The sequence below is a fragment of the Panthera tigris genome, chromosome C1, assembly GCF_018350195.1.
Source record: "Panthera tigris isolate Pti1 chromosome C1, P.tigris_Pti1_mat1.1, whole genome shotgun sequence".
Classification (NCBI taxonomy): domain Eukaryota; kingdom Metazoa; phylum Chordata; class Mammalia; order Carnivora; family Felidae; genus Panthera; species Panthera tigris.
Window position 1 is genome coordinate 197,071,238 of NC_056667.1, and position 27,563 is coordinate 197,098,800.

At 40.2% G+C, this 27,563-nt stretch overlaps 1 protein-coding gene across 2 annotated transcripts in view; it reads left to right on the forward strand.

The window, feature by feature from the left end:
• SPAG16 (sperm associated antigen 16) overlaps positions 1-27,563 on the forward strand; it is a 1,018,955-nt gene that overhangs the window by 695,893 nt on the left and 295,499 nt on the right. For both annotated transcript variants that reach the window (XM_015539276.2, XM_042995277.1), the window contains one exon: positions 26,292-26,357. In XM_015539276.2, coding sequence (XP_015394762.2) covers positions 26,292-26,357 — 66 coding nt within the window. The remainder of the gene's footprint in view (positions 1-26,291; positions 26,358-27,563) is intronic.

Sequence of the window (27,563 nt, forward strand, 5' to 3'; positions counted from 1 at the left end):
TTGACAAAGATGTTGAATAACTAGAAAAAGAATATTCATAATAACATTTTTTTAAATAGCCACTACCTAGAATAACTTCAAACGTCTACCAACAGTGGAATCAATAAACAGGCTAGCTTCATGCATTGGAATACCATAAAATATGAAAAATAATGAAATACTGGTACACACAACATAGATGAATCTTGTAAACAAACATTTAAACATACAAGACTACATAATTAATCATTTTATTTATATAAAATATAAAACCAGGCTAAAAAAACCTAATCTATGTAGATAAAAATCAAAATAGTGATAACATTGGGGGAGACTGATTGGGAGGGGCATGAGGAAGTCTTCTGAGAGCTAGTAATGATCTATAAGTTCATCTAGGTGTTTTCACTTGGCATAAACTCGTCAATTTAAACACTTGTGATTTCAACACTTTGATGTATGCATGTTATATACTTGTTATACATGTTATATACAACACTTTGATGTATGCATGTTATATACTTCAATAAAAATGTTTTCTTACAAAATAAAATAGAAATATGCAGGGAGAAACTGCAAGCCCTCAGGGGAAAAATAAAACATCCATCCTTAAAACAGAGGCAAACTAAAAATGCAGCCTCACTCATTAAGTCCAAGACAAGCAAATACAAACATGACAATAACTAAGTGAAAATGATTTATTTTTATCTCAATATACATCATCATCACTCTTTATGTCTTTATGTGTTGTGCTTAAGGAAAAATGCATTCTGATGTCTGCAGTAAGAAAGAACAGATTGTAAATTCAAGAACTGCTTGAGTTTAGACTTTTCAAAAGTATGTAATTGTTAATTTTCTTAAGTAAAGATTTCTTCCTTGATTACAACTGATTAGTAAAAGAAAATTTCTCTCAGTCATATTCCTGTATGTGGAATCAAAAACTTATTAAGATAAGTACATGTCTGTATTTGAATATATTTTTATGTATTCAAATATGTATTTTATATGGTAGAGTATATATTTAAATACAGAGTCACACAAAAACATATATATTCAATTTTAAATGCATGGGAAATAATGGTATGGATAATCCAAGAATCATTTTCACTTCTATTTGAATTTAGAATGCCTTGCATGATTTTAAGGCATATTTATCTTCTTGATTAAAGTTTGTTTAGCCCAATATTAAAATGAGTCTGCACTACTTGAAGACACAACACCTGATCTTGAAGAATTATATCTGCAATATGCTGGTTAACAGAAAGAAGCTATCCGAGGGTTAAGTATTTTATACCAATTTTCATCCATAAAGATCAGCAACATACTGATAAATGAGAATTGGCTATAAATTAAAATCAATCATTAAAATAAGGACATGACTGAAAATAAAATGGAATTAAGAAAATGGTCTAAAGTAAAAATGAGACTATTTCAATTAGTTTTTTCTTAGTTCTATTCCCGTATGTTTGTGGGCACATGTATGTGTGTGCATATGTATTTTGAGAAAGAGCATGTGCCATAGTGAAAAGATCACAGGCTTCAGATTCTGACAAGTGTTCAAATACTGAGTCTGTTAATTTTAAGATGCCTAAGCAAGTTACTTGGTGTCTTGTAGTTCTTATAATAGCATATACCTTGGACTGTGATTCTGGGAATTTAACCACAATGACATATAAGTTAATAGTCTACTTTTGTTGGAACAAACTCAATAAGTAAGCTGGGGCCAGATCACAAGTTAGAGAGGTTTGTATGCAAGATGATGAATTCAGTTTTTGATACAGTCAGGGATCATGCAATTGTACCATGATCAATAGCAAATTGAATGTAGAAAAATCTGGGCTGGAGACAGAAGTTACACAGGCATCTTACATATGTGTCAGAGGAAGCTGTAGGCAGGGACCAAGGCCCCTTGGGTAAGGGTATAGGAAGAGAAGAGGGGAGAGCCTAGAATCTAGAAACAACACTTAAAGGAAGAACAAAGGAAGTGTTAAAAGCAACACTTAAAGGAAGCCGAGAAGATATTTATTTTACACCTTATAATTTGATGGTATGTATATACCATCCATAGCATTAGACTCCACATACAAAGAAACAAGTTTGAGCAAGTAGAGAAAAAGTATTTAGTATGAACAATAGGTCACAGCAGTCTCTGGATACCTAAAGGCAAGATTACAACTGTATTTTGTAAAGGACTGGAAGCAGGAATAAGAAGACTTTGGGGATCCTGAGCTTTTGCTCTCTCGCTCTTTCCTCTGTTTCTACCTGTGTGTCTTCTTTATTCTTCCATAAACTTTATTTGTTCCTCTGAACACGTGTTGAAAAGAGTTTCATTCTAGGTTTTTAGGCTTCATCCATCCAAGAAGTCACTTCAACATGAAAGTACAATTTAAGTCCCTATTCTGAGCTTTGGAAACAAGGTATTATTTCATGAATAAATCTTACACATTTTTGCTGACTGCCCCAGCACTACCAGTCAGACTGCAGTCCTGTGCCAGAGCCCTTCAGTCACTTGTACGGAGAGTGCTGAGTTCTCTACTCCCTGTGGCTGTGCAGGCAGGCTGACTAGCCATGTGCTAAGAATACTGACTCCACTGACCATTTTCAAATAAATAGAACACCACACTGGAAAGCATGGAATCAGGCATATTGCATGGCTGCCAAAGTACCTAAATGGTAAGAGGAGCCTTTGATTTCCAAGAAGCAGTTTAACTGAATCCCACTCCTTCCTTCCTCCCATGGACTCTATTCAGTCATTCATAGTTTTTTTTCTACATCCTATATCTATATCCATTTTTTTCTACATTTCCATAGAAATCTTGTATTACAGGAAATACAAACTGCTTTTATTTTTATGTAGAAACCAATGCAGTAATGCCTTATTTTCCTATCTGACCCTCAACTACTCTCTTTTCTTATCTGGGCTGCCCTGGGTATACACTTCCCAATAAAGCATTAGCACATTAATTCTTGCATTAGGCTCCATTTTCAAGGGAACTCAGGCTAAGAGAGACAGCTTATTGTTTAGATAGACTCCAGTATACCTTCTGACTCTCTCTGCATGGTGAAAGAAGGCAAAGTACCCCCAGCCTGCCTAATAGGATCAGGTAATTCTATAGCTTAGTGGGCACAAGGGAGGTTATTTCCAGAAGAGAAAACAACAAAAACAAAAAAACACTACCATCAAGTCAGATACCCCAAAAAATATCTGACAAAAATTAAAAGTATAGTTGGGGTGCCTGGGTGGCTTAGTCAATTAAGCATCCAACTCTTGATTTCAGCTCAGCTTATGATCTCAGTTTGTGAGATCAAGCCCTGCATCTGGCTCTGTACTGTTGGCGTGGAGCTTGCTTGGGATTTTCTCTCTCTCTCTCTTTGCCCCTCCCCTGCTTGTGCACTCTCCCTCCCTCTCAAAATAAGTAAATAAGCATTAAAAAAGAAATGGAAAGTGTAATCTGCTAGGTATTACTCCTCCTCTGTGGATCTGATAATTGCAAGTGTTTCCATTTTATATTTTTGTCTCTTTAAACAGTTGAATGAATCAGATCATTTGAGGTATCACTATAAAGATGATATAATTCTGAGAAATAATATTATTGGGAAATTTATTATAACATAGTTTTTATATATTGAAGTAGTGACATGATATACATAGATATATAGTTATATAGGTACAGATTTTTCTCTATGAAATTAAAAATGTGTAATTAGGGGGCACCTGGCTGGCTTGGTCGGTGGAGCCTGTGACTCTTGATCTTGAGGTTGTAAATTCAAGCCCCATATCAAGTGTAGAGATTACTTAAAAATAAAGTCTTTAAAAGTAGAAAGTATGTAATTAGTTTGAACGTACCTTGAATGTACATGTAATTACTTTCAAATGTAGCTATATGCCCTTATCAAAATAAGTTTACCCTTATAAGGCATATTTTTTGGATTTCTAGAAACCATACATTCCCTGGCTCAATTCAATTTGCAGAGGTAAGGTAGGGAAGATACTAGCACATTTGCCTTCTCTACCATCATGTAGGGCAGCAGCAACTGGTGAGGAAATGAGTTAGAGCTTGAGGATCCATCTTTGTGTGACCTGTGGGATCTGCATGTAGATCTTTCAAGGCCCTCAAATCTCTGCCCTTCCATTGTTTCTTATAAGCCTTGTACATACATAGTCAAAAGCAAAGATAGCCTCAGCAAAATAGAAAGTAATATAGAAAAACATAAAATACTTCAAAATTAGATCTTCCAACTAATGTGAAAAAAATAGGTCACTAACTTTTCTTCATTTCCCACCTCACTATCAGAAGCCACTATTTAGCTTTCTTTTTCTTTAATGCATTCAGCAAACTGTATTAAATGTATGATATGTAGAGCATCATACAAAGGCTATGAATACTAACCAAATTATATATCACTGCCGTTGGCAGGAATAATCTCACAGTCTGATAGGGAAATCACTTTGTTTAACTAATTTGTTATATTCTGGATTCATGATGTTTAAAATGCTAAATTTTACTACAGTTATCGTGTTCCCTTACTTATAGCAATTCTTAAATGAATCAACTTAGTAGAATTTCAGGGAAGGCAGTAATCCAAAAACTTAATCATTGTGTTTAAATTCTCAGTAAATTTCAAGCAATACCTAGAATCTGGCAATCTTTGTTGAAATGGCAATGCTTAGGGCAAATTGGAAAAACAGCTAAGATGTTTTATACTGACTAGATGAAAGACAATGTAGGGTCTCTTATAAGTCATAGTCTTTTGTTACTTATTTTATTAACTACATTCTTTTAGCATCAGACTTCAGACTCAGAAGAATCTAGGAACTGGAGATCAGGGAGAAGATACAGACTTTTTTTAACCTAAACCCTGGCCCCACACCTTTTATGCTTGCTTCTGATGAGAAAAGAGAATTTAAAAAGAAAATTAATTCTGACTAGTTTAAGTAGCTATTTAGGTCTCTACACAAAATAATGTACATAGTTGGAGGAATATGGGCTTTGCAACCAGTAAAATTGGATTCGAATCTATGACACTCCTTGCTGTGTAAATGTGGGCAATTTATTCAACCTCTTGGTGTCTCTGTTTCTTCATTCTTGAAAAGGTGATAATAATATTTATGATAAAATTTTTGTAATAAATAAATCATATCACTTAATATATGACCCTAATGGGGTACCTGGCATGTGGTATTAAAAAAAGTGAGGGAGGCCATGGAGTAATGGCAGACGAATTTTCTGAAGACTTGAAGACTTAAAACCACCAATAAGACTTCAGTAGAAGATCCTAGTTCCAGAAATGTCTCAAATAAGTCCTTAAGAACAAACAAGACTTTTAAAGAATGTTTGTTCTTTAAGAATGCTAACTGCAAGATTTTAATTTTTATGAATAACTTATGATAACAGTGTTATGCTTGATTCCCTTTGTTGATAAAATTCTTCAAGACACATATTATTTAGGCCAAAGTACCCTAAACGTCACCTTAAACAGCTGCTTCCCTAATCATAGGCAAGTTTCTCTAAGCAGAATCACCTGGTGCTCAAACCAGACTCACCAGGAAGTTTTGGGGAAAAACAAAACAACAACAACAACAACAACAACAACAACAACAACACAGGTGACTAGGCATACCAACAAAGCTCTTTTACAGTAGATCTGGAGTGCACTTCCAAGATCCTAGGTGAGGTTGGGTCTGGGACCACACTTTGAGAACTACTGTATAAGGAAATAGTTTCTTAGATGCTTTCAAATACAATGTGAAGCATAAAGTAATATAAAATAAATGGAAGCATATTTATGCATATAAAAATTAAATAATACAAAGACATATATATTTAGGGTAACCAACTGGTTCCTTTCCACCCCTTCTCTGAAAACCACAGTTCAACTAAGACTTCTTCAGAAGTGGGATCCTTCCAGAAGTAGGATCTCACCAAGATTCCAAGATGCATAGTACTTAGATCCTTTAATTTACTTTTACTTAACAACAGATCACTTGCTGGTTGAATTGTGTCCCCCCAAAAATGTATGTTCGAGTCCTAATCCCCAGTTACTTGTGAATGGTCCTGGATTATAAATAGATACTTTGCAGATATTAGTATTTAGGATAAGGTCATATTGGAGTAGGGTGGGCCCTAATTCACTGTGACTGATGTTCCTTATAAAAAGACAGAAACTCAGACAGAGAAGGCCATGTGAAGGTGGAGGTAGAGATTGGAACACTGCATCTGCAAGCCAAGAAATGTGAAGGATTTCCAGCCATCACCATAAACTGAGAGAGAGGCATAGAATATACTCTTCCTCAGAGCGCACAAAAGGAGCCAACATTGCTAAAACTTTTGTCTCAGACTTCTCCAGAACTGTGAGAGGATAAATTTTTTTAAGCCACCCAGTGTGGTCTTTGTTATGGCAGCTCTAGGAAACTAATACAGACTCTTTACCCCAGGACCTACAATATTCTTGTTGTGCCCAGAATTCGTGATCCCCAAAGACCACCAGGGAGCCGAGTCCGATGCAAAAGCAAAAGAGCCTTTATCCGAGCTAGCTCGAGCTCAATCCCCTACCTGCACCGACGCAGCGGTGAGATACCAGGGAGAGAGCGAGTTTGAAAAGCACAAAGGTTTTATTGGGGTCTAGGGGCAGTTGGTGAGGTAATGGCTGTGGCCTCAGCCGATTGGCTGGGGAAGGGTCGGAGTCCTGTTACGCAGGTTGCAGGTTGCTGGGCGTGTTTTGATCGGGAAGTTTGAACTGGTGAGCTGGAGGTTACTCAAAGGGAGGAGGCGTGGTCAAGGTGAAGGACACAGAACAAGATGGAGTCCGCAGGCATAGTCCTGCCCTTTCATTCTCAGCCTGCCTCTTAAATTTGCTTCAAATCTCGGGGCGCCTGGATGGCGCAGTCGGTTAAGCGTCTGACTTCAGCCAGGTCACGATCTCGCGGTCCTTGAGTTCGAGCCCCGCGTCAGGCTCTGGGCTGATGGCTCGGAGCCTGGAGCCTGTTTCCGATTCTGTGTCTCCCTCTCTCTCTGCCCCTCCCCCGTTCATGCTCTGTCTCTCTCTGTCCCAAAAATAAATAAAAAATGTTGAAAAAAAAATTTGCTTCAAATCTCAATATTTTGTATTGTATTTTCTCTCCCACTCATTTTATTTCTTCATCCTTAGGAGGGCAGAATTAAAGAAAGAAAAAATGCAAGAAGAGGGTGGGGCAAGTGTAATCATCTCAGCCTGAAATCACTAGAACTCAAGAAAGTGGTACCACTATGAAAATACTCTTCTGACCATTTTCCTCTGGTTCCGCATCAGGTTTCTCAAACTCTGGATCTTGTTTTAATTATCCTGCACCCTTAGTTTCAATGTCCTGGCTGAATTATTTATTTTTGGACCTGATTCTTGGCTCTCCTCCTGGCTTCTCTTGCCCTTACTCTGGGCTTTGATACCCTTCGCATTTCCCTGCAGCTGGACCTTGTAAAACTTTCCACTTGGCCTTCCATTTTGGCTCAGGCCACTTGGATTTACTCAGTTCTTCCCTGTCTATTCCTAAATCCACTCTTAGCAATGCCTAAGAAGTCCGCTCACACTTGTTTTTTCATAAGTAAATTTCCCTTCATTATAAGATCTTTCACATCCTTCTCCACTACTTTTCTTCCCTTGTACATGTCCCCTGACTTCCAGGGCCCTGACTCTCCCTCTTACTTCCATTCTTCTATTTTTAGGCCGTGGTTCCACTGTCTTCATTCAGTAATTTCCCTACATTCACCCTTTTCTCTTCCTTATCATGTCTTCTGTCTTCAGGACATCATCCCATATTCATCATTTTCTTTAATACCTGTTTCACATTGTTATTCCTTTCCTTGTTGTGTTGCAAAACATAATGTCTTGTTCTCAACTCCGCATTGTTTGCAATGTTTCCTGTAAATGCCCCACTTCATAGTTTCCAAGAGAACTACGAACAACGTGAGGCTGTTGGTTTTTCATACAGAGGTTTGTTTTGTGAATGCAGGAGAATTTAGATGTTTTGTCAAGGAAAAGGTATTTCTACAGACAACTTTGGTTCATTTGATGCCCCCTGCTCTACCCAATCTGTATGTTCTACTTAATCACTGTGATGGACATATTGTGACAAAAGCTCATTTTCATCAAAAGAAGTTCCCATAGGGTTTGCTTCTTTGATGAAATGGAATAATTAAATAGAGTCTAGAGAAAGGTGGTTGGAAATATATATAATAACAATTTAGTCAGTTTTCATGGTACTGGGAACATTTTTTAAAACCCTCCCTTCTAAATGGCACCCAGAGCTCCATATGAAAGCTTTTTCTCCTTCTAGAAAAAAAGCTGGTTTCTTCAGCAATTCAATCTAGAACAAAGAAATAAAAAATACTATGTACTAAAAAAAAATCCACAGAAATTATGTAGAGGCAAGGCAAACTAACATTAATAAATGAAGCTAATTAGACTTGATTTGCATATTTAACTCATCTTAATTACACATGGATTCAGCAAACATTTTAAAAGCTGCAATCAATCTTTCACAGACGTGGTTATTTATATGAAATAACAAAAACCAGGATCCTTGTTAATGGTTATTCTGTCTCCAATTTATATGCCAGTGAGATTGTTTCAGTAATAATAATGGAATATATTTTTCTTTAACAATTTGTAAACCTATAATGTTAAAATTCTTTAATGTCACAAGGTTATTTTTAAAAGATTTGCAGAAAATATGAATGTTATATAAATTACTCCATTACATTAAATATTTGGCCCTGTTCAATTAAAAGAGGATCTTTGTAAAATTCTTTGACATTAATTCTTAAACTTGATAACTAAGGTGGTAGCTCTAATGGAATAACTACATCTGACTGGTAATGAGTAGGAGGATATTCTTCTCACAGCTGGTATAAACTTTAATTCTGCTCACCTTTGGACACAGTTTGCTTTGCCTTCTTTAATAGCGATTTTCCTTGGTCCTAAAATTTGAAATGAAAATGCACAGAATGCAATTGCACAATATAATTCTCTTTAACCTCAGTGTTTTATTTAGATAATTTTTTTCTGAAACAGTTTTAGCTATTTTACTCTAAGTAATTATTTTCTAGAAATAAATATACACCGGAATAATTCTATGGGGAGACAGTGCCTCTGTATTGTGATGTGAGGGGCTGGCAGGGCTGATGGGGTGGCACAGACAGTAATGCCAACAGGAAAAAATGGTACCTGTTTTCTGTGCAACTGTCCAATGGGTGTGACATTCAATGATTAGGGCTCTACTTCCTAGAGTTCTTCTCCGTGAAGATTCTTTTGTAAAAATCAAAAGTACTGAGAGGGTAATCCTTGCCCTTTCATCTGAATTGCCTTGAAAAGGTGGAGGTCACGTGGTGAAGGAAAGAAAAATCGGTGAGGGGCAAAGTTATTATTACTTGCTTAGTAACTTTCCTTGGAATGGCCTGTGTGTGTGTGTGTGTGTGTGTGTGTGTGTACTAATTCAAAAATGTTTATTGAATACCTCTTATGAGCCAGCTCATCTCTGCAGTTATCATTATGAAGTGATGAAGATAAGGAACATCATTCCTGCTATCACAGAACTTGTAATCTGCATATTGTTACCATGTAATAATTAACATTTACTGAGTACTTGCTATGTCTCAGGCAGCAATCTAAGCATTTTATATGAATTACCTTAAATCCTCACAATGGCAGCATCAAGAAGATACTCTTATTATTTCTATTTTACAGATGAAAAACTAAGGCTCACAGTATTCCAAGGACGTAATAAGTGACAAAGCCCAAATTCAAATTCAAGCAGTGTCACTCCAGACCTTGTGCTCTTAACCATTAAGGTTATATACATGGATAATATTCATCTGTTTAGATATATGCTCAAGCATGACATAAAAATTCAGGGGCTCCTGGGTGGCTCAGTTGGTTAAGCCTCCAACCAGCTCAGGTCATGATCTCGTGGTTTACTGGTTCAAGCCCCACCTCCGGCTCTGTGCTGACAGCTCAGAGCCTGGAGCCTGCTTCGGATTCTGTGTCTTCCTCTCTCTCTGCCACTCCTCCCCTCATGCTCTGTCTCTCCTTCAAAGGTAAATAAACATCAAAAAAAATTAAACTTTTCATTCTGAGATTACATATTAGCTCAAAGTGCATTAATATAATGTATATAAATTCTATATTCAGTACAATAAACATTATAAAATAATCTTACAGTTTGATTTTTACAACCAGCTAATGCCCTAATAGCTATTGCACTCCTAAGATATTTTATGAATATTAGAATAAAGATATCTTGCCCCTGTGGTATGACTGAATTATGTCCTTTCAAATTCATATGTTGAAATCTTAACCCTAGTACTTCAAAATGTATTGGGAAATAGGGTTTTTAAATTTTTTTTAATGTATATATTTGAGACAGAGTGTGAGGGTAGAGGCAGAAGGAGAGAGAGACACACAAAATTTGAGGCAGGCTCTGAGCTATCAGCACGAACCAAACTCGGGGCTCAAACTCATGAATTTGAGCCGAAGTCAGATGCTCAACTGACTGAGCCACCCACACACCCCATGGGAAGGAGATAGGGTCTTTAAAAAGGTAACTAAGGTTAAATGAGGTTGTTGGGATGGGCCCTAATCCAATCTGACTGTTGGTCTTGTAAGAAGAGGAGATTAGAGCACAAATACACACAGAGGTAAGACCAGGTGAAGATATAAGAAGAAGATGGCCTTCTACAAGCCAAGATAAGGCCTCAGAAAGAAACTAACTTTACCAACACCTTCATCTTGTATCTAGCCTCCAGAACAGTGAGAGAATACATTTTTGTTGTTTAAGCTACCAGTCTGTGGTACTTTGCTATGGCAGCCCTAGCAAACCAAAACGTCCTTACTCCTCTCTGTGGTGTCAAAGAAGGAGACCACCAGTCAATACCTGAAACCAAAAAAATTGAATTTATCATATACTTCAATGAAGAAGAGTTATCCTAATTAAGCCAATCCAATTGCTGATTTTATATCTATTTTTTGTGGACAATTTACTTTGAATAGTATTGGTTACACAGGCAGGACTGGGTTACGTTGGTCTTAGAAGAATAGTTTGTGTTGGTTATTGAGACTTACTTTTTGTCTCTTATCAAGGTAGAAGAAGGTTAATATGAGCTTTGGGAACATGTGCACTGTAGTGAAACTTTGGCCAGTTGGCTGAATTTCAAATCATGAGTCTGATGCTATTTAGCTTTTCAAGAAGTGTTCACAGAAGTTAGTTGTCATTGATTAATTAGATAGTTTTAAAACCAGTTCTGGTTGTTTACTTGTGAGCAGGGCTATGGAACTGTTAATAATTGATTAGACAAGTTTAAAACTAGTTCTGGTGTTTGTTACCATGACAATGGGCCTTTTCCTAGAAGAGTGATGATTTTTTTTTAATCTCAGTGGCCAACAAAAAATAAGTAAAACAAGAAATAGAAAAGAATACAAATTAATCTACAACTGTATAGATTATTTGTGTAGGTACTATGCTAATCTTTACAAAAATTTCACCACCTGTAAATGGGAATTTAAAGTATTATGAGTTTTGTACTGTAGATTAAAAGAGTTACTGTATATAAAGTACTTAGTGTGGTGTTTTTATATAAATGAGAGATATGACCAATAACTTTCCAATGAACTGAATAATAAAACCTGCAATGTTAATCCAGTATCACATTGTTTAACACTACAGTATACAACCTCTCTTAACAAAATGCTCAATAGTGTGATTTCATTTATGCAAGAACTAACGTAGATAACATGACACAGTAAAGACGAGTGAATGTATGTGCACAAAATGTCCCAGGAAATATGCAAAAGACACTATTACAGTTGTTGCGTCTAGGGATGGCCTGAGATAGGAAACTAACTTTTCGCTGGATAATGTCCTATACTATTTAATTTTTCAACTATGTTCCTAGATTTCTTTTCTCCAATAAAATAAATTTAATTTAAAAATGTGGGGATGTTTTTACTAAGAAGGTCATGTGGGAACTCTCTGAAGTGATAGAAATGATCTGGATCTTAATCTAAATGGCAGTTACACAGATACATACATAGATAAAAATTCTATGTTTTGATAAAAATTCATTGAGCTAAGACCCTAAGATTTGTGCATTTTACTATGTGTAAATTATATGTTGTATGCCACTAAAGACACTTTAACACACCAAAAAGATATTTTAAAAGATAGCCTGTTTAAAAACAAAGTCAAAAAGTCTGAGTTGGGAGGCTTACTTTATATGTTCAAGTCTGTTTTTTTTTTTTTTTCCAAAAGAATATTGAACCCATTGGTCAAATAAATAAGTCCTTATGAAGAGAAAATAAGTTAGTGAATATTCACTCTTCAATGATTTTAATGATGGTATTTTTGGGTGCTTAGTTTATGACTATTTGTGATTTTATTCTATGATTATTTTATGATTTTTAAGTTTTTAAGCTTTTTTTTTTTGTCTTGAGTATTAGGCTTCTAATAAGTATTATTTTAATATGTTTTCAACTTTTCACATGGTGGTATTAATAGTAGAAAAGCTTTTCATAAGACTAATCTTCCTGCATAGGGTTTATGTCAGTCAGGTGAGACTAAGTTGTATTACAGTGACACACAACCTCCAAACCACTGTAACATTTATATCTTGCTCTGGGTGTATGTCCTCCATATGACAGAAGGAGGGTTCTGCTCACTGACTCACCTAGGATCCAGAATGATCTAGCAGGCACCTTGAATGCTCTGGTTTCTGCCAGAGGGAAAAGATATCCCTTGATATTGTACTTCTAGTTAAGTGCTATACAAGTCAGGTTGGAAAGACCAGGAGAGGGGTGTTACATGTCATTTTCACTTGAAACACCCAGAGTCTAAGAGACCCCCAAAAACGAACCACCAGAGTCCAGAGTCAAAGCTAAGCAGCAAGGGTCATTTATTACAGGTTCGAACCTGGACCTCTGCGCCCTCGTTGCGGTGACGCCGAGAGGTCCTGAGAGAGGTTTTTACACCCCTTTTATAGACAGGTACAAACAAGTCATGGGGAAATCAGGAATACACGGATGTGCCAAGCAATAATGATTGATCAGACATACATGGATGTGCCAAGTAACAATGGTTGATCAGAAATACACGGATATGCCAGGCAACTATGATTGATCAGAAATACACGGATGTGCCAAGTGACAATGGTTGATCAAGAATATACGGTTGTGCCAGGCAACTATGATTGATAAGGAATACATGGGCGCGACAAGCAATTGTACAGAAGCGGAACAAGCTGGTTAAGCTTGGTTAGGTTTCAGTTTCCCGTAACTTAAGCTTTTAAGTTTTAATTTTCTTAGGCCTCTCATTCCCCCCTTTCTCAAGTACCTGAGGACCCAATCTTGGGTCCTACAGTGCTACTTAATCAAGCTCGCTTTCCATGTCAAGGAGCTGATACTGTGGCCTAAGGACCATAACCTGAATGGTGTTTAATCTATCTCTGATAAAGTTCATTATTCTGTTGAATATAATAGGGCCGATGGTAAAAAGGAGGAGGAGGCCTAGTAGGGGGCCCAAAAGGGGAAGAAGGTAAGGGAGAAACCCATGGAGTGCTGACCACAGTGGGTTCTCGGCTAGTTCTTTTCGTCGGCGTGCGAGGTCCTCTTGGAGCTGTTTAATTTTGGTCCGAACTATTCCTGATTTATTGGCATAAAAGCAACATTTTTCTTGTAGGGCTAAGCAGATGCCGCCTTGTTCTGCGGTTAGCAGATCTAACCCTCTTCTATTTTGTAACACCACTTCTGCTAGGGAATCCAGCTGATCTTGCAGATCCTGGATTGTCCCTGACAAGGCTTCGACATCGTTAATTAGCTGCCGAGAAAGTCGCAGATAGGAGTGTATAGAGACTCCTAATCCTGCTGTCCCGGCTGTCAATGCGCCTGTAATTCCTAGGCCTGCCAGGAGGGGGATAACAGCCACAGCTCGTTTGGATCTGCCAGCTACAAAATCTAGACTAGGAATGGGCATGGGGGTTTTTCCTGCAACCAAGTCAATATCTGGCAGTAAGGTGGCCAGGATACATACTCCAGTCCAATTATGAGGTAGATAAGTGTAGGCTTGGTTATTTCCACAGACAAAAACGGTGGTGTTGGTACTGCATAACGAGGAGTTGATAATGACGTACTGGTGGCATTGGGCAAGGGATACGATTCCTACATCTATGTTGTCATTCTGGGAGGTAAGGTTATTTATAAAGCACGAGGCATTGAATGGGCTAATGAATTGAACGGGGAAGGGGTCATGTAGGGAGGAAGGTAAGCAGTCATTGGTTATGCTGATATTAATTTCAGTGGGGATGGCGATGGGTCGGAGAGTCCGCCGGGATAGGCGAAGCCAACAATCTTGGGCTAGACTCGGGTTAGAGATGTTTAAGAGTAAGAAAGTGGCTTCTAGGACAGACATTGTCTGAGGGTCTAATTCATAAGGGTCGTGCCTAGGGAGAATTAGGGGGTGGTAATTAAGCTGTGGATACATGTGTTTTGCAATTTCTTTAAGTTTCGCTTGCGTTTCTATCTGTCTGACAGTGTCCTGGGGTCCTCCGCCATCAGACACATGTATGGGGGCTCGTGGGTTCCAGCAGACGGCTTTTCCAAATGAGCCACGGCAGCCAGCTTGAAGTTGCATATTATTATCATTAGCTTTTGCTGCCCTGACACTCTGTAGGATAGCTGTAAAGTAGGTTGTGGAATTGCCTGGCCCCATACATTGCTGATAGGAGTCATAACAAGAACTATGCATCGATTCCTGGAAAGTAGAGCAAGGGCATTCTGCTGTGGGGGGCAGGGGTTTAGGTTTGTCAACACATAACCACTGCTGTTTTTGGGGTCCTGTGATATCATAGGTCTGGGTTAAGTAAGCAATTGTGGTCCCACAGTCTTGGGTTTGAGTGTATATTTGCTGATAGTGACCACCCTTTCCTATAGAGCCGGCTATTAGTCTTTTACCATGTGGCAGGGTAAGGGTTCTAACTACGCCACCTCTGCAATCACAGGGCCTCCCATACAGAGCTTCATACAATTTCCGTTTGTCAACGGGGGCATTTAGTCCTCCCTCTAGGAGTTTAAGGTTGAGGGCTAGTAGGACAAGGGTTACTATCTTGAACATGTTTAGGGGAGGCACGGCGCAAGGTTAGTTTGAGGGGGTTTTTCTTACTCCGGTTTACAGTCCAAGTAATATTCTTATCAGTGTGTCCCACGAAGTCAGACAGCGGGTCGACAGATGACAGATTTCACGTGGGTGTGGTGAATCCAGGTGGGGAGGTTATCTACCTTGATGGCGGTGGGAGTCGTCAGGATGATGTGGTAAGGTCCTTTCCACCTGGGTTCGAGGTTCTCCTGCCTGTGTCGCTTGACGAGGACCCAGTCTCCTGGATGATACTGATGAGGAGTGGGTGGGAGCTCTGTCTCATACAGTTCTTTTAGTTTAGGCCACACGGCCTCATGAACCCGCTGTAGAGCCCTGAGAGAAGACAAGAGGCTGTTATCTCGGTCTAATTGAATAAGGTTTGACTTAAGATTAGGTATAATAGGTGTGGGTCTGCCAAACATGATTTCATAGGGTGTAAGGCCCAACTTGTATGGGGAGTTACGAACCCTGTACAGAGCGTAGGGGAGTAACTCTACCCAATTAGCGCCAGTCTCCATAGTCAATTTAGTAAGGGTCTCTTTTAGTGTTCTATTCATTCTTTCTACTTGTCCTGAGCTTTGGGGCCGGTAGGCACAATGTAATTTCCAATCTGCCCCAAGTACGGAAGCCAATCCCTGACTTACCTTAGAAACAAATGCAGGTCCATTGTCTGACCCTATCATGACTGGAAAACCATACCTGGGCAGGATTTCCTCTAGGATCTTTTTGGCTACTATTTGCGCCGTTTCCTTCTTGGTTGGGAAGGCTTCAGTCCATCCTGAAAAAGTGTCTATGAACACTAGTAAGTATTTATAACCTTATTTGCCGGGCTTTACCTCGGTGAAGTCCACTTCCCAGTGGGCTCCTGGTATGGTTCCTCTTTTTCGGTGGCCTTGGGCTGTGGTATGTGGGTGCGCGTTTTGGAGTTGACATGTAGAACAGGCTGTCACAACCCTTTCTGTCTGGTCAGAGATATTTTTTAATACCAGTTGAGATTGTCTGAAGAGATCCTGAAGTCTTCAGGGCCCCAAATGGGTAGAGTGGTGTATTTTTGTCAGGATTGCGTGGCCCAATTTTTCGGGAAGGATAAGGCGGTCTCTAGAGTCCCTCCACCATCCATCTGTAACTTGTGTCATGGGGAGCTTGCGCATCCAAATATCATCTTCTGAGTATTCAGGCTGTGGGGGTAAATCTCGGGGCCCTGGGTCTGGTAGCTGTGCAGGGAGTACTTGAATGAGGTTTTGTGCTACCTGGCGTGCAGTCTGGTCAGCGAGGTTATTCCCTCGAGAGACTGGATCAGTTATTTTTTGGTGACCCGGGCAATGTACTATGGCCAATTTTTTAGGAGCCCAAATAGCGGCCAATAGGGCCAGAATTTCATCTTTATTTTTGATGTCTTTGCCTTCAGCAGTGAGTAGTCCCCTCTCACGGTATATTGCCCCATGTATGTGGGCCGTAGCAAAGGCATACCGGCTGTCCGTATATATAGTCACTTTGCGGTCCTGCCCCATTTTTAATGCTTGGGTTAATGCAATTAGTTCTGCCCTTTGGGCAGAAGTCCATGGGGGCAGAGCCTTTGCCCATATCACTTCAGTCTCAGATGTCACTGCTGCCCCTGCATACCTCTGTCCTTGATGGACGAAGCTACTTCCGTCAGTAAACCAGGTGACCTCAGCATCAGGTAATGGCCGGTCCTGTAGGTCTTCCCTTGTTCCATGGATCTGTGCTAGGATGTCGGCACAGTCATGGAGCGGGGAGTCCAGGTCAGGGTCGGGTAGCAGCGAGGCTGGGTTTAAAGTTCGGGGAGGGGTATATGTGATCCGCAAAGGATTTAACAGGAGTCCCTGATAGTGGACCATCCGAGCATTACTCATCCACCTATCGGGGGGCTGCTTGAGTACTCCTTCAATGGCGTGGGGTGTGGTGACATGTAACTCTTGACCCAGGGACAGCTTATCGGCATCTTTAACCATTAGGGCTGTAGCCGCTATTATCCGGAGACAAGGGGACCATCCTGCAGCTACAGGATCTAGTTTTTTTGAGAGATAGGCCACTGGTCTGGGCCATGGACCTAAATGCTGGGTTAGCACTGCCTTGGCTATGCCTTGGTGCTCATCTACATATAAGTGGAAAGGTTTAGAGATATCGGGCAGTCCTAGAGCTGGGGCCGATAGGAGAGCTCTCTTTATCTGTTGGAATGCCTGCTCAGCTTCCGCAGACCATTCAAAGGATGGTTGGTTTTTAGAAACTGCGTAAAGGGGTTTGGCCATTTCAGCAAAACCTGGGATCCATAATCGGCAGAATCCCGCAGACCCCAGGAATTCTCTCACCTGTCGAGGCGTGTTGGGTCGCGGGATGCGGAGGACAGTCTCTTTCCGAGCATCAGTGAGCCATCTTTGTCCTCCTTTTAGTAAGTACCCCAGATATATTACCTCAGGCTTGCAGATTTGGGCCTTCTTAGCGGACGCGCGGTACCCTAGGTTCTCCAGCGTCTGTAGGAGGTTTTTTGTCCCCACGAGGCAGGCTTCTCGGGTCTCGGCTGCAACAAGGAGGTCATCTACATATTGTAGGAGAGACACATTTGGGTTTAATTTCCGGTACTCACTTAAATCTTCGTGGAGGGCTTCATCAAATAGGGTGGGGGAGTTTTTAAATCCTTGTGGAAGTCGTGTCCAGGTGAGTTGTCCATTTATGCCTCTTTCTGGGTCCGCCCATCCGAATGCAAAGATATCTTGGCTCTTGGGGGCCAAGGGCAGGCTGAAAAAGGCATCTTTTAAATCAAGAACAGTATACCATCGTTTGTCTGGGCTGAGGGTACTGAGAAGAGTATAAGGGTTGGGCGCGGTAGGGTGTATGTCCATAACCCGTTTGTTGACCTCTCTTAGGTCTTGTACTGGCCGATAATCTCCACTATTAGGCTTGCGCACAGGCAACAAAGGGGTGTTCCATGCCGAATGGCATGGTCTAAGGATTCCGACATCGAGAAGACGACGGATGTGTGGGGTAATGCCCAGCCTGGCCTCTGCTGACATGGGGTACTGCTTGACCCTCACAGGGTCGGCCCCTGGCTTAACTTCTATGAATAGAGCAGGACGATGTTTTGCCAGCCCTATTCCCCCGGTTTCTGCCCAGGCTCCGGGACACCAGTGGAGCCAGTAGCTAATATCCTGTTCCGGGAAGGGTGGAGTTTGGTGAAGCCGATATTCATCTTCCAGTCGTATGGTGAGGACCGAGATGGGTTGGTCCTGGGAGTCAGTTACTTTAGGCCCTCCGGGCTGAAAGTGAATTTGAACTCCCATTTTTGTGAGGAGATCTCTTCCCAGCAAGGGTCAGGGACTATCTGGGATGACCAAAAAGGAGTGGGTTACCCTTCCTGTCCCTAGATCCACGGTTCATTGGGTGGTCCAAGGATATTTTTTAGTTCCTGTAGCTCCTTGGACCCAGGAGGACTTATCAGAGATTTTTCCATGAGGGCTAGTGAGTACTGAATGCTGTGCTCCTGTGTCCACGAGGAATTGCACAGGGGTCCCCTCCACTTGTAGGATTACCCTGGGCTCGGGGAGGGGGTCCGAACCCCGTCTCCCCTATTCTGAGTTCTGGGTAAATAGGATGGGGGCCGCTTTGGTTTGCCATGGCTTTGACCCCGAGTGCAGTTGTTTCTTTTTGGGACAGTCACGAATCCAATGTCCTTTTTCTTTACAGTAGGCGCATTGGTCTTTGTCTAGGGGGCGCCTAGGGGGGCAAGTTTTCTGTTCTCCTGTGGGCCCTTGATCCTTTTGAACTATGGCGGCTAAAACTTTAGTCATTTCCCTGGTAGCTTTGAGCTGCTTGTCCTCTGGAGCGTCCCGATTATTATATACTCGCTGAGCAATGCGGAGTAAATCCTGGATCTGTTTTCCTTCTAAATCCTCTAATTTTTGGAGTTTCTTTTTGATATCAGAGGCAGCCTGGTTTACAAAGGACATTACAACAGCAGCCTGATTTTCAGGAGCCTCAGGGTCCATGGGAGTGTACTGCCTAAAGGCTTCCATTAATCTCTCTAAGAAGGTGACAGGGCTCTCTGTCTTACCTTGTACTACCGAGTACACCTTGGCCAGATTAGTGGGCTTGCGTGCTGCAGCCCGGAGACCCGCCATTAGAGTCTGGCGATAAATGAGCAGTCGTCCCCTACCTTCTGCCACGTTGTAGTTCCAATCAGGCCGAGTCAGGGGAAATGCTGCATTAATGAGGTCAGGGTTAACAGTGGGTCGACCGTCTTCCCCGGGGACCAGCTTCCGCACTTCAAGTTGAATTCTCTCTCTCTCTCCTCCGTGGTAAACAGGATTCGCAAAAGCTGTTGGCAGTCATCCCAGGTAGGCTGGTGGGTGAACATTATGCTCTCTAGGAGGGCTATAAGATCTTTAGGGTTATCAGAAAACCGAGCGTTTTGAATTTTCCAATTATAAAGGTCACTGGTGGAAAAGGGCCAATGCTGGAGTCGGGGATTGCCCGTTTCATCGGGGGGGTCCTATTTCCCGCAGGGGTAAGGCTACAGTGGAGTCGGGGAAGCGAGAGCTTGTTTCACGCTGCGTGCGCCCGCGAGTTCGGCCGGCTGGCCCTTCATGGTTGGTTACATTTTCAATAGGGCTTGGTGCGGCCGCTGCCTGTAGCCTTCCTGGTTCTGGCACAGCTGCCGCTTCCCACCCCCCCGGTTCCCCTTGAGGGGCAACCAGCGGGGCAACTGGTGGGGCGGCCGCTGCGGGCAGGGCCTGGGGTGCAAGGGGGGGGGTAGATAGGGTGGAGGGTCCAGGGATAGTAGGTCCTGGCTATCAGGCAATATGGGATTTAGGAGTGCTGAGGGGGTTCGCGGCTTGGTTGGGCCAGTGGAGCGGGCCACGAGAATCTTACAGGACCCTGAGGAAAGGAAGGGGGACATCCAGGGTGGAGGGTTCTCAATAAGATCTTGCCAGACGAGCATGTAGGGAATCTGGTCTGGGTGGCCTTCCTCTCCTGGCCGGAGGGTTTTGGCCCTTACCTTGGCAACTATAGGCAAACAAAAAGTGCCCTCAGTAGGCCAGCCCACCCCGAAAGTGGGCCACTCAGACCGGCAGAAAGTGATGAGTCTTGACCGGCGGATGTCCAGGCTTAGGTTATGGCCTCTAGCCTGAACATCCTTGAAATTAGCTAGAAGAAGGGAGAGAGGTGTACTCTGGTTTTGTCCCATAGCCTGTATAGGAAAAAAATAAATGGGCCAAGTTAGTTTATGTTCCGGAAGCGAGTTGGATATACCTGCAGGGGAGAGGAGACAAGTTAAATCGCAAGCGCGGCGGCAAACAGAAAGTGCCTTGGAGAAGAGACCAGATACAGAACGGGTGTCCGTAACCCGAACAAAGAGTTCTGATGGGCCAAAATAGTGCCCCAGACGGGAGCCAGAGGACGTCTCCTACTGGTCCCGACTGACTTCCCTATAGCGCGTCCTAACCCTATAGGGCTAGGTCAGTCACTGATACAGATCCCACACGGGAGAGCCAGAAACGGACGGACAACTGACACTGACACAGACACAGACACAGACACAGACACAGACACAGACACAGACAGAGCCGGCTCACTCACCGATCGGTCTCAGAAATGACCCGTTGACTTGAGGTCTGGTGGGTTTGGGGGGGGGGGGGCTTCCTGGCCAATGCACCAAATGAAACGCCCAGAGTCTAAGAGACCCCCAAAAACGAACCACCAGAGTCCAGAGTCAAAGCTAAGCAGCAAGGGTCATTTATTACAGGTTCGAACCTGGACCTCTGCGCCCTCGTTGCGGTGACACCGAGAGGTCCTGAGAGAGGTTTTTACACCCCTTTTATAGACAGGTACAAACAAGTCATGGGGAAATCAGGAATACACGGATGTGCCAAGCAATAATGATTGATCAGACATACACGGATGTGCCAAGTAACAATGGTTGATCAGAAATACACGGATATGCCAGGCAACTATGATTGATCAGAAATACACGGATGTGCCAAGTGACAATGGTTGATCAAGAATATATGGTTGTGCCAGGCAACTATGATTGATAAGGAATACATGGGCGCGACAAGCAATTGTACAGAAGCGGAACAAGCTGGTTAAGCTTGGTTAGGTTTCAGTTTCCCGTAACTTAAGCTTTTAAGTTTTAATTTTCTTAGGCCTCTCACACTCACAGCTCTTTGGCCAGAACTTATTATGTGGCCCCACACTACCGCAGGGGGACCAAGAGGTGCACAGGGGGACCAGGAGGTGCACCAGAAAGAAAGAATATTGGAAAAATTTAGCTTTGAAAATGGCATTAAAAAGTTGCCTCCACCTTCTCTCTTCAAATTCTTTCACATTACTGGTTAGATGACTTTGTGATTACAATAAAGAGAAACTACGACTGTCTTGCCTTTGGCACTCTGTATCTCTGCAGTGGTGGATTAGTGTTCTGTTTTCTCATCTCTAGATGAGTTGAGATCCATGCCCTTGAGTTGCTGTGAGGATTAAATGTAATAACAAAAGTAAATAATTTAGCACAAGATGCTTTAGTCACATAATGAGCACTGAAAAAATGTAAAGTTGCCTCCTTCATCTGGAGTCATCAACTGTCTTGGCAGAGTCAAAGTGTAAATATGCTACAGGGTTGGAACCAAGTTATGACAAAGGAGTTGAGAGGAATAAGACTGTGCACATTACATGTCATGATTAACCAAAATCAAAACAAATATTAGGAAGAAGACCAAGATATGTATCCAAAAATAAGATATCTGGTGAGGGTAGATTTTTTTTTTTCCAATTTTCAGTTGTGATCTCCATGTAACTGTTTACTTTTTTACTTAACAACTTTTTATCAAATTATACCACAGCTGTCTTGGGCCCTGGGGATAATAAGAGTGGTGGACAAGACAAATAAGTTTCAAACAAGTTTCTCTTGTGGAGCTATATTCTATTGGGAGAAAGCTAACAACAAACAAAGAGACAGATTTTTAAGCAATTTTAGTTAATGATGAATGATATGAAAGAAATAAAGCAGAGTGGCCTATTCATTGGCTACCAATACCTGTGGAAGGAGTCTGGAATTTATTCTGAGCGATGGTAATGTTCAGATGGCTGTTAGCAGGAGCATGGTGTGATCTGATCCAGGTTTTATTGATCACTCTACTGGCTGTGAGAGGAATAGATGGGAAGTTGGGTGAGAGTAGAAGCAAGGAGACCAATAAGGATGCTCCTGCTGTCTTTGGGCTGCGTATGATGGATGGTTTCCTGCACAGAGTGGTAATAGTAAAGAGAGACAGAGGTAGGCAAAGTAGGGATCTATGCTGAAGAAGAAGGTGATATGCTGGATGAGGGAAAGGAGGGGAGTGGGGGTAGAAAGATAAGTATTCTAATTCTCAGGGTTTTTTTATTGCCTAATTTTTTTTTTTAATTTTTAATGTTTATTTATTTTAGAGAGAGACACACACAGAGCACGAGCAGGGGAGGGGCAGAGAGGGAGACACAGAATCTGAAGCAGGCTCCAGACTCTGAGCTGTCAGCACTGAGCTCGATGCAGGGCTTAAACCCACTAACCGTGAGATCATGACCTGAGCCGAAATTCGATGCTTAACTGACTGAGCCACCCAGGCGCCCCATGCCTAAAGTTTTTTGTTTGAGCAACTGGTGATGCCATTTACTTAGAGGGAAAGATTTGGCAGAGTAAAGATAGGCAGTTGAGACATAGTAAGTAAAAAAGCCTGCTTTTGCATACTATGTCTGACATGCTGCATCACTAGCAGGAAACAGATGATACATGAAGTAAACTCAAGTTGAATGTTTACAGAGATGTGAATGGGATTAAGGGACCAAACACAGCAACCAAGAGTTAGCAACAATGGGAAGTCTGAAGGGGCAGGGCAAGGAGAGCATTACTGGACACATTGGAGATATAGTCATGGCCAAGGACCCACATAACACGAGTAGTGTGGAATTAGGTAGAAAACAGGACCAGTGACAAAATCACAGCTGAACAGGAAGAGAGGTAAAGTGGTCATTTATCTGTCCTCTTTATCTTTCTGCTCTTTCATATCCTATTGATGCTTCCTTCTGGATGAATCCAACCAGACACCCAAGAGCTTGAGTGCCCAAAGCGATGTTGTTGGTAGAGAGCAGGGCACAGAGTAGGACAATGCCACATGGGGAGTGAATCTGACAGACAAATAGAAAAGGCAGCACCAATGCCTCTACTACTCTTTGTTGGGAAATTTAAGAAGGCAGGAGAGCTAAGGGCATAGATTATTTGAAAGTCATCAGCATTTCGGTGGTCTATGTTGCAAGTTCAGGGCTAATATTTGTCAGGCTGTCACTCTGTGTTAGGCACTCCATCAACATTTCACATGCATTTTTCCAATATAATTCTCAAAACAAACCTATAGGTTAAATATCATTACCTCATTGGCACAATAACGGTATTTAACCTATAGGTTTGTTTGGAGAATTAAATGAGGCAATTGGAGCACAATGAAGTGAAGCAATTTGTTTAAGGTCACACTGCTATTAGGTAGCAGATCCAAGAATTAAGTCCCAGACGTTTCTATCCCCAGGGCCAGTGATAGCAATCATCACTGCACACAGCTTCTCCGAGAGAATTAAATACTGGTGCAATGACATGTTGGGTCACATGTGTTTTTTTTGTTTTTGTTTTGTTTTGTTTTGGCTTTTTTCTTATAAGACTCTTCACTCTTACATTTTTTTCCACTTCTTTGAAAGAAAACAATTCTGACAAGAATTCATCAAAGAAGATATTCCAAATTTTACTATCCCGATTTGGGTATTACTTTTGATTAAGGCTGTTTGCAGACTAGAATATTAGTAACCTACATATTCCCTCTTCCACAAAAAGAGTAGATTCACTTTTATCTTGGGAACAAAGCTGGATAGAAAAGCTTTTTTTAACTTTTCCTAATTCATGAAACATTTATCTTCAAGTCAGGTTTTGTTATAGCAGCACAAATGTGGTCTGTCAGCATTTCCATTATAACCCCATATTTCCAGGGCTTTTCAAGAGTGCCTTAGAGATTCTACTTTGAATTAAAACTTGGCATTCAGGATTTGAATCAGAGAACTCCATTTTCCTTAACAATTAATCAAATAGTTTAGAGATTCTCACTTTAGAAGAGCATCAAATGTAAAACTTTTACTAATGCAAAAAAAAAACATTTTGCTAATTTAAAGCATAATATTATAGTATATATTAAAGTATATATTAAAGTATATTAAAGTGTATAATATTTGCTAATTATAGTTGTATAATATTATACTTGCATACCCTCACTATGCAAGTATAATATTATACAACTATATAGGATATTAGTTCTCAAAGAAAATTAACTATAAAAGTTCCTAAGACAATATATTAAAGCTAATTATAACTTTACTTTACTTTGCCATTTTGGCTTTGTAAGTAATTTATTTCTACTTTGGGTATTTAGAGAATTCGAAATTCTCAGCATAATTGGTTTAAAGTTGTAACAGTATCAAGATAATTGAACCAGAATAACATGGGCAAGGGGATCTGGAAAGAGTACCAAGATGTTTCAACATATTTTTGTGAAATTTAAATTCATGTGGGGAAATTTTGCATTCTGTGAAAAGGTATTAACAGCAAGCATTAATTCTGTAAATAAATATTTGAAATTTAACTTTGTGAACACAACAGTAATAGGACTAAACAGAGCTTAGTTATAAAGCCTGTCTAACTTTTCTTAGTTCCAAACTATTCCATGGATGTCCTATAGCAATGAGGAGACATGATGATAATACTCTTCCATATCTCATTTTGTAATCTTTTCTGTAGTCTTTCAACCAGCAGTAAATGGGTTTAGGACTAAGTAAATACCAGGTAGTGAATGAGAGGAGATGAAGCCTTTTAATAAGCCTGTTCTCCTGATTGACCTCTCTCCAGCCACATTGGCTGCTTTGTTCTAGAAATACACTATGTAAAAACTCCTATCTCTGAGACATTTGCTTTACCTTTTCCTTCTTCCTGGAATTCTTTTTCTCTTGATGTCTGCTTGGCTTTCTTCAATTTTTGTTCAAACCTTACTTTTTAAATGTAGTCAAACCATATCATTCCCTTGATAATTTGGTTTACTCTTAGCCCCTCAATCCCAAAACCCATGATACCCCTTACCCTATCTGACTTTTCTTTTTTTTTTTTCCCAATACTTATGATCTCCACAAACACACTTTATACTTTTTAAAATATCTATTCCCACCCTATCCCCTTATAATATAGGGTGGATGAAGACAAGGTGCTTTGTTTTATGTTATGTTTTATGTTCAAGGTTCTTTGTGCCTGACATAGATTAACTGCTCAAAAATATTTGTTGAATGAATACATTGTTCAATTACATCTGAATTTTAGCCCATAACAAGATTATACAAACAATATTCCACACATGACTTTCTTTGGTTCTTCTACAAAATTTGTGTTATTTCCATAAGATAATTAAGAATGTCTTTTGAACATTGGTGTCAAAATTAAAAGTCCCCATATTAAAATCCCCCATGTAATGTGTTGTGAGCCAAATTTTCTTGAGATAATTTAAACTGAAGTTTAGGAATTTTTGTGGCTAATAATTTTAGTTATTGTTTGGAAAAGATGACCTGAATGGATAGATGTGAAGTATAGTGTTCATAAAACAAATGATTATTTTGTGTTAAAAAGAATTTACATGTGTTATAACATTTTTATCATGTAATGATATTAATGATAACTTTCAAAATTCAGGAATTAAAATGTGATCTTGTATTCCATAACAAACAAAAGAACCCTACATACTTAGCTGTGATGGAAATGAGGTAAAAACAAGAAACCTCTGTAAACTTTGACCCCATGGCTTGAAAACTATGCTAATTCTCACATAGTGAGAATTCACCACCAGCTCAGTAGCATAAAAGTGAGGATACTTGAATTTCAGTCCATAGACCAGCATGTATAACACACTTACCAGCACAGCCATGTCTGATTTTGAATGGTAGCTGATAGCAAAAGCTAACATTTTCTATCATGAGAATGTATAATTTCATTATTGGACTAAACAATACTTTAAACCAAATAAAATTAATTATCTTTTGATTTTTGTCACATATTTGGAGAAATTTATTTGATTTTATTTCTGCTTTGTCTTCCTAGGGTAACTGTGAACAATCACTTTATGGTCATATGCATTCTGTCAATGATGCCACCTTCACTCCTAGGGTGAGTTCAGTTCTCTGGATAAATTATTTTAATACTTCATATATACAAGTTAACTGTATTGAAACAAAGTCCCAGGGGTGGGGGGATGGTAAGTTAACAGGGTGAAGAGAACAAGGCTAGGGATTAATTATGGCAGTGGAAAAAATATATAGTCTGGGTTGCAGAAGTTTAAAACACACATGTACAATATACAGTGGGAGGAATGACGAGGAATTCTACTATACTTACTCCACTTAAACACATTTTTTAAAGTGTCTTGTCTAATATGAGCTTCACAAAAGTAAGCAGGATAGACTTGTAAATATTAATGTAGAATCATAAAAATAATGAAAATGCTTGAATGGAAACCCAAGAATAAAAAAGCCGTCAAAGAAAAATAGACTTCCTTCGGGTTAGAACAGAGCAACCTTGATTTGACAGTTTTTCAATTGCTCATTGAAAGGTTTCAAATATATCTTTCTTCATATAAACTTCATATAAAGCAAAAGTGTTCATCCACAAGCTTGAGGCATTCAGATATCAGGATGATTTCACCAACTAGGAAGACTGTTAAACACTGCTTTGAGTTGCTAAGCTAAAAGGGTGCAGATAGTACTCAGGGAAGGATGATTTAAGTTTGTTCTTTCTCAGATGAAAGCTATTTGACTGATAGATGACCTCTCAAGTCCTTTCAAACTCTATGATTTAATTATTGCTAACATTTCACTTTGTCTCTAAATTCCCAATAGAGTGTGAATCTTAATTCCATATCCCTCTTCTTTCCCAATTAGCTAAAAAATTAATCTGATAGATTACCTACTTCTAACTTCAAAATGACAGCGTTGTCAAAATTCTGATACTATCATGCTGTTATTATTCTTTTAGACAGAAGAAAAATGCTCGCTAAAAATTATTTCTTCTAAAGGAATGTTGTTTGCTCCAACTAAAATTGTGCTGGTGTCACTGTGAATGACACGTGGAATGTTAGTGATGGGCTCAACTACAATTATATTTTAACAAATTCATCTTAGTAAGGAATTTCCATTTAATTGACTCTATTGAGCCAATATATTATGGATTAGTTCTAGGTACCAAGTAAAATTTTATTTTTAGCAGAATTATGGAGCCATTTAAACACTATGAACCCATATGATATAAGGATATTTATGCCAAAAATCTATTAAACAGCTTACAGCTTTACATACCCTAAGAAAAGTAAATGGAAGC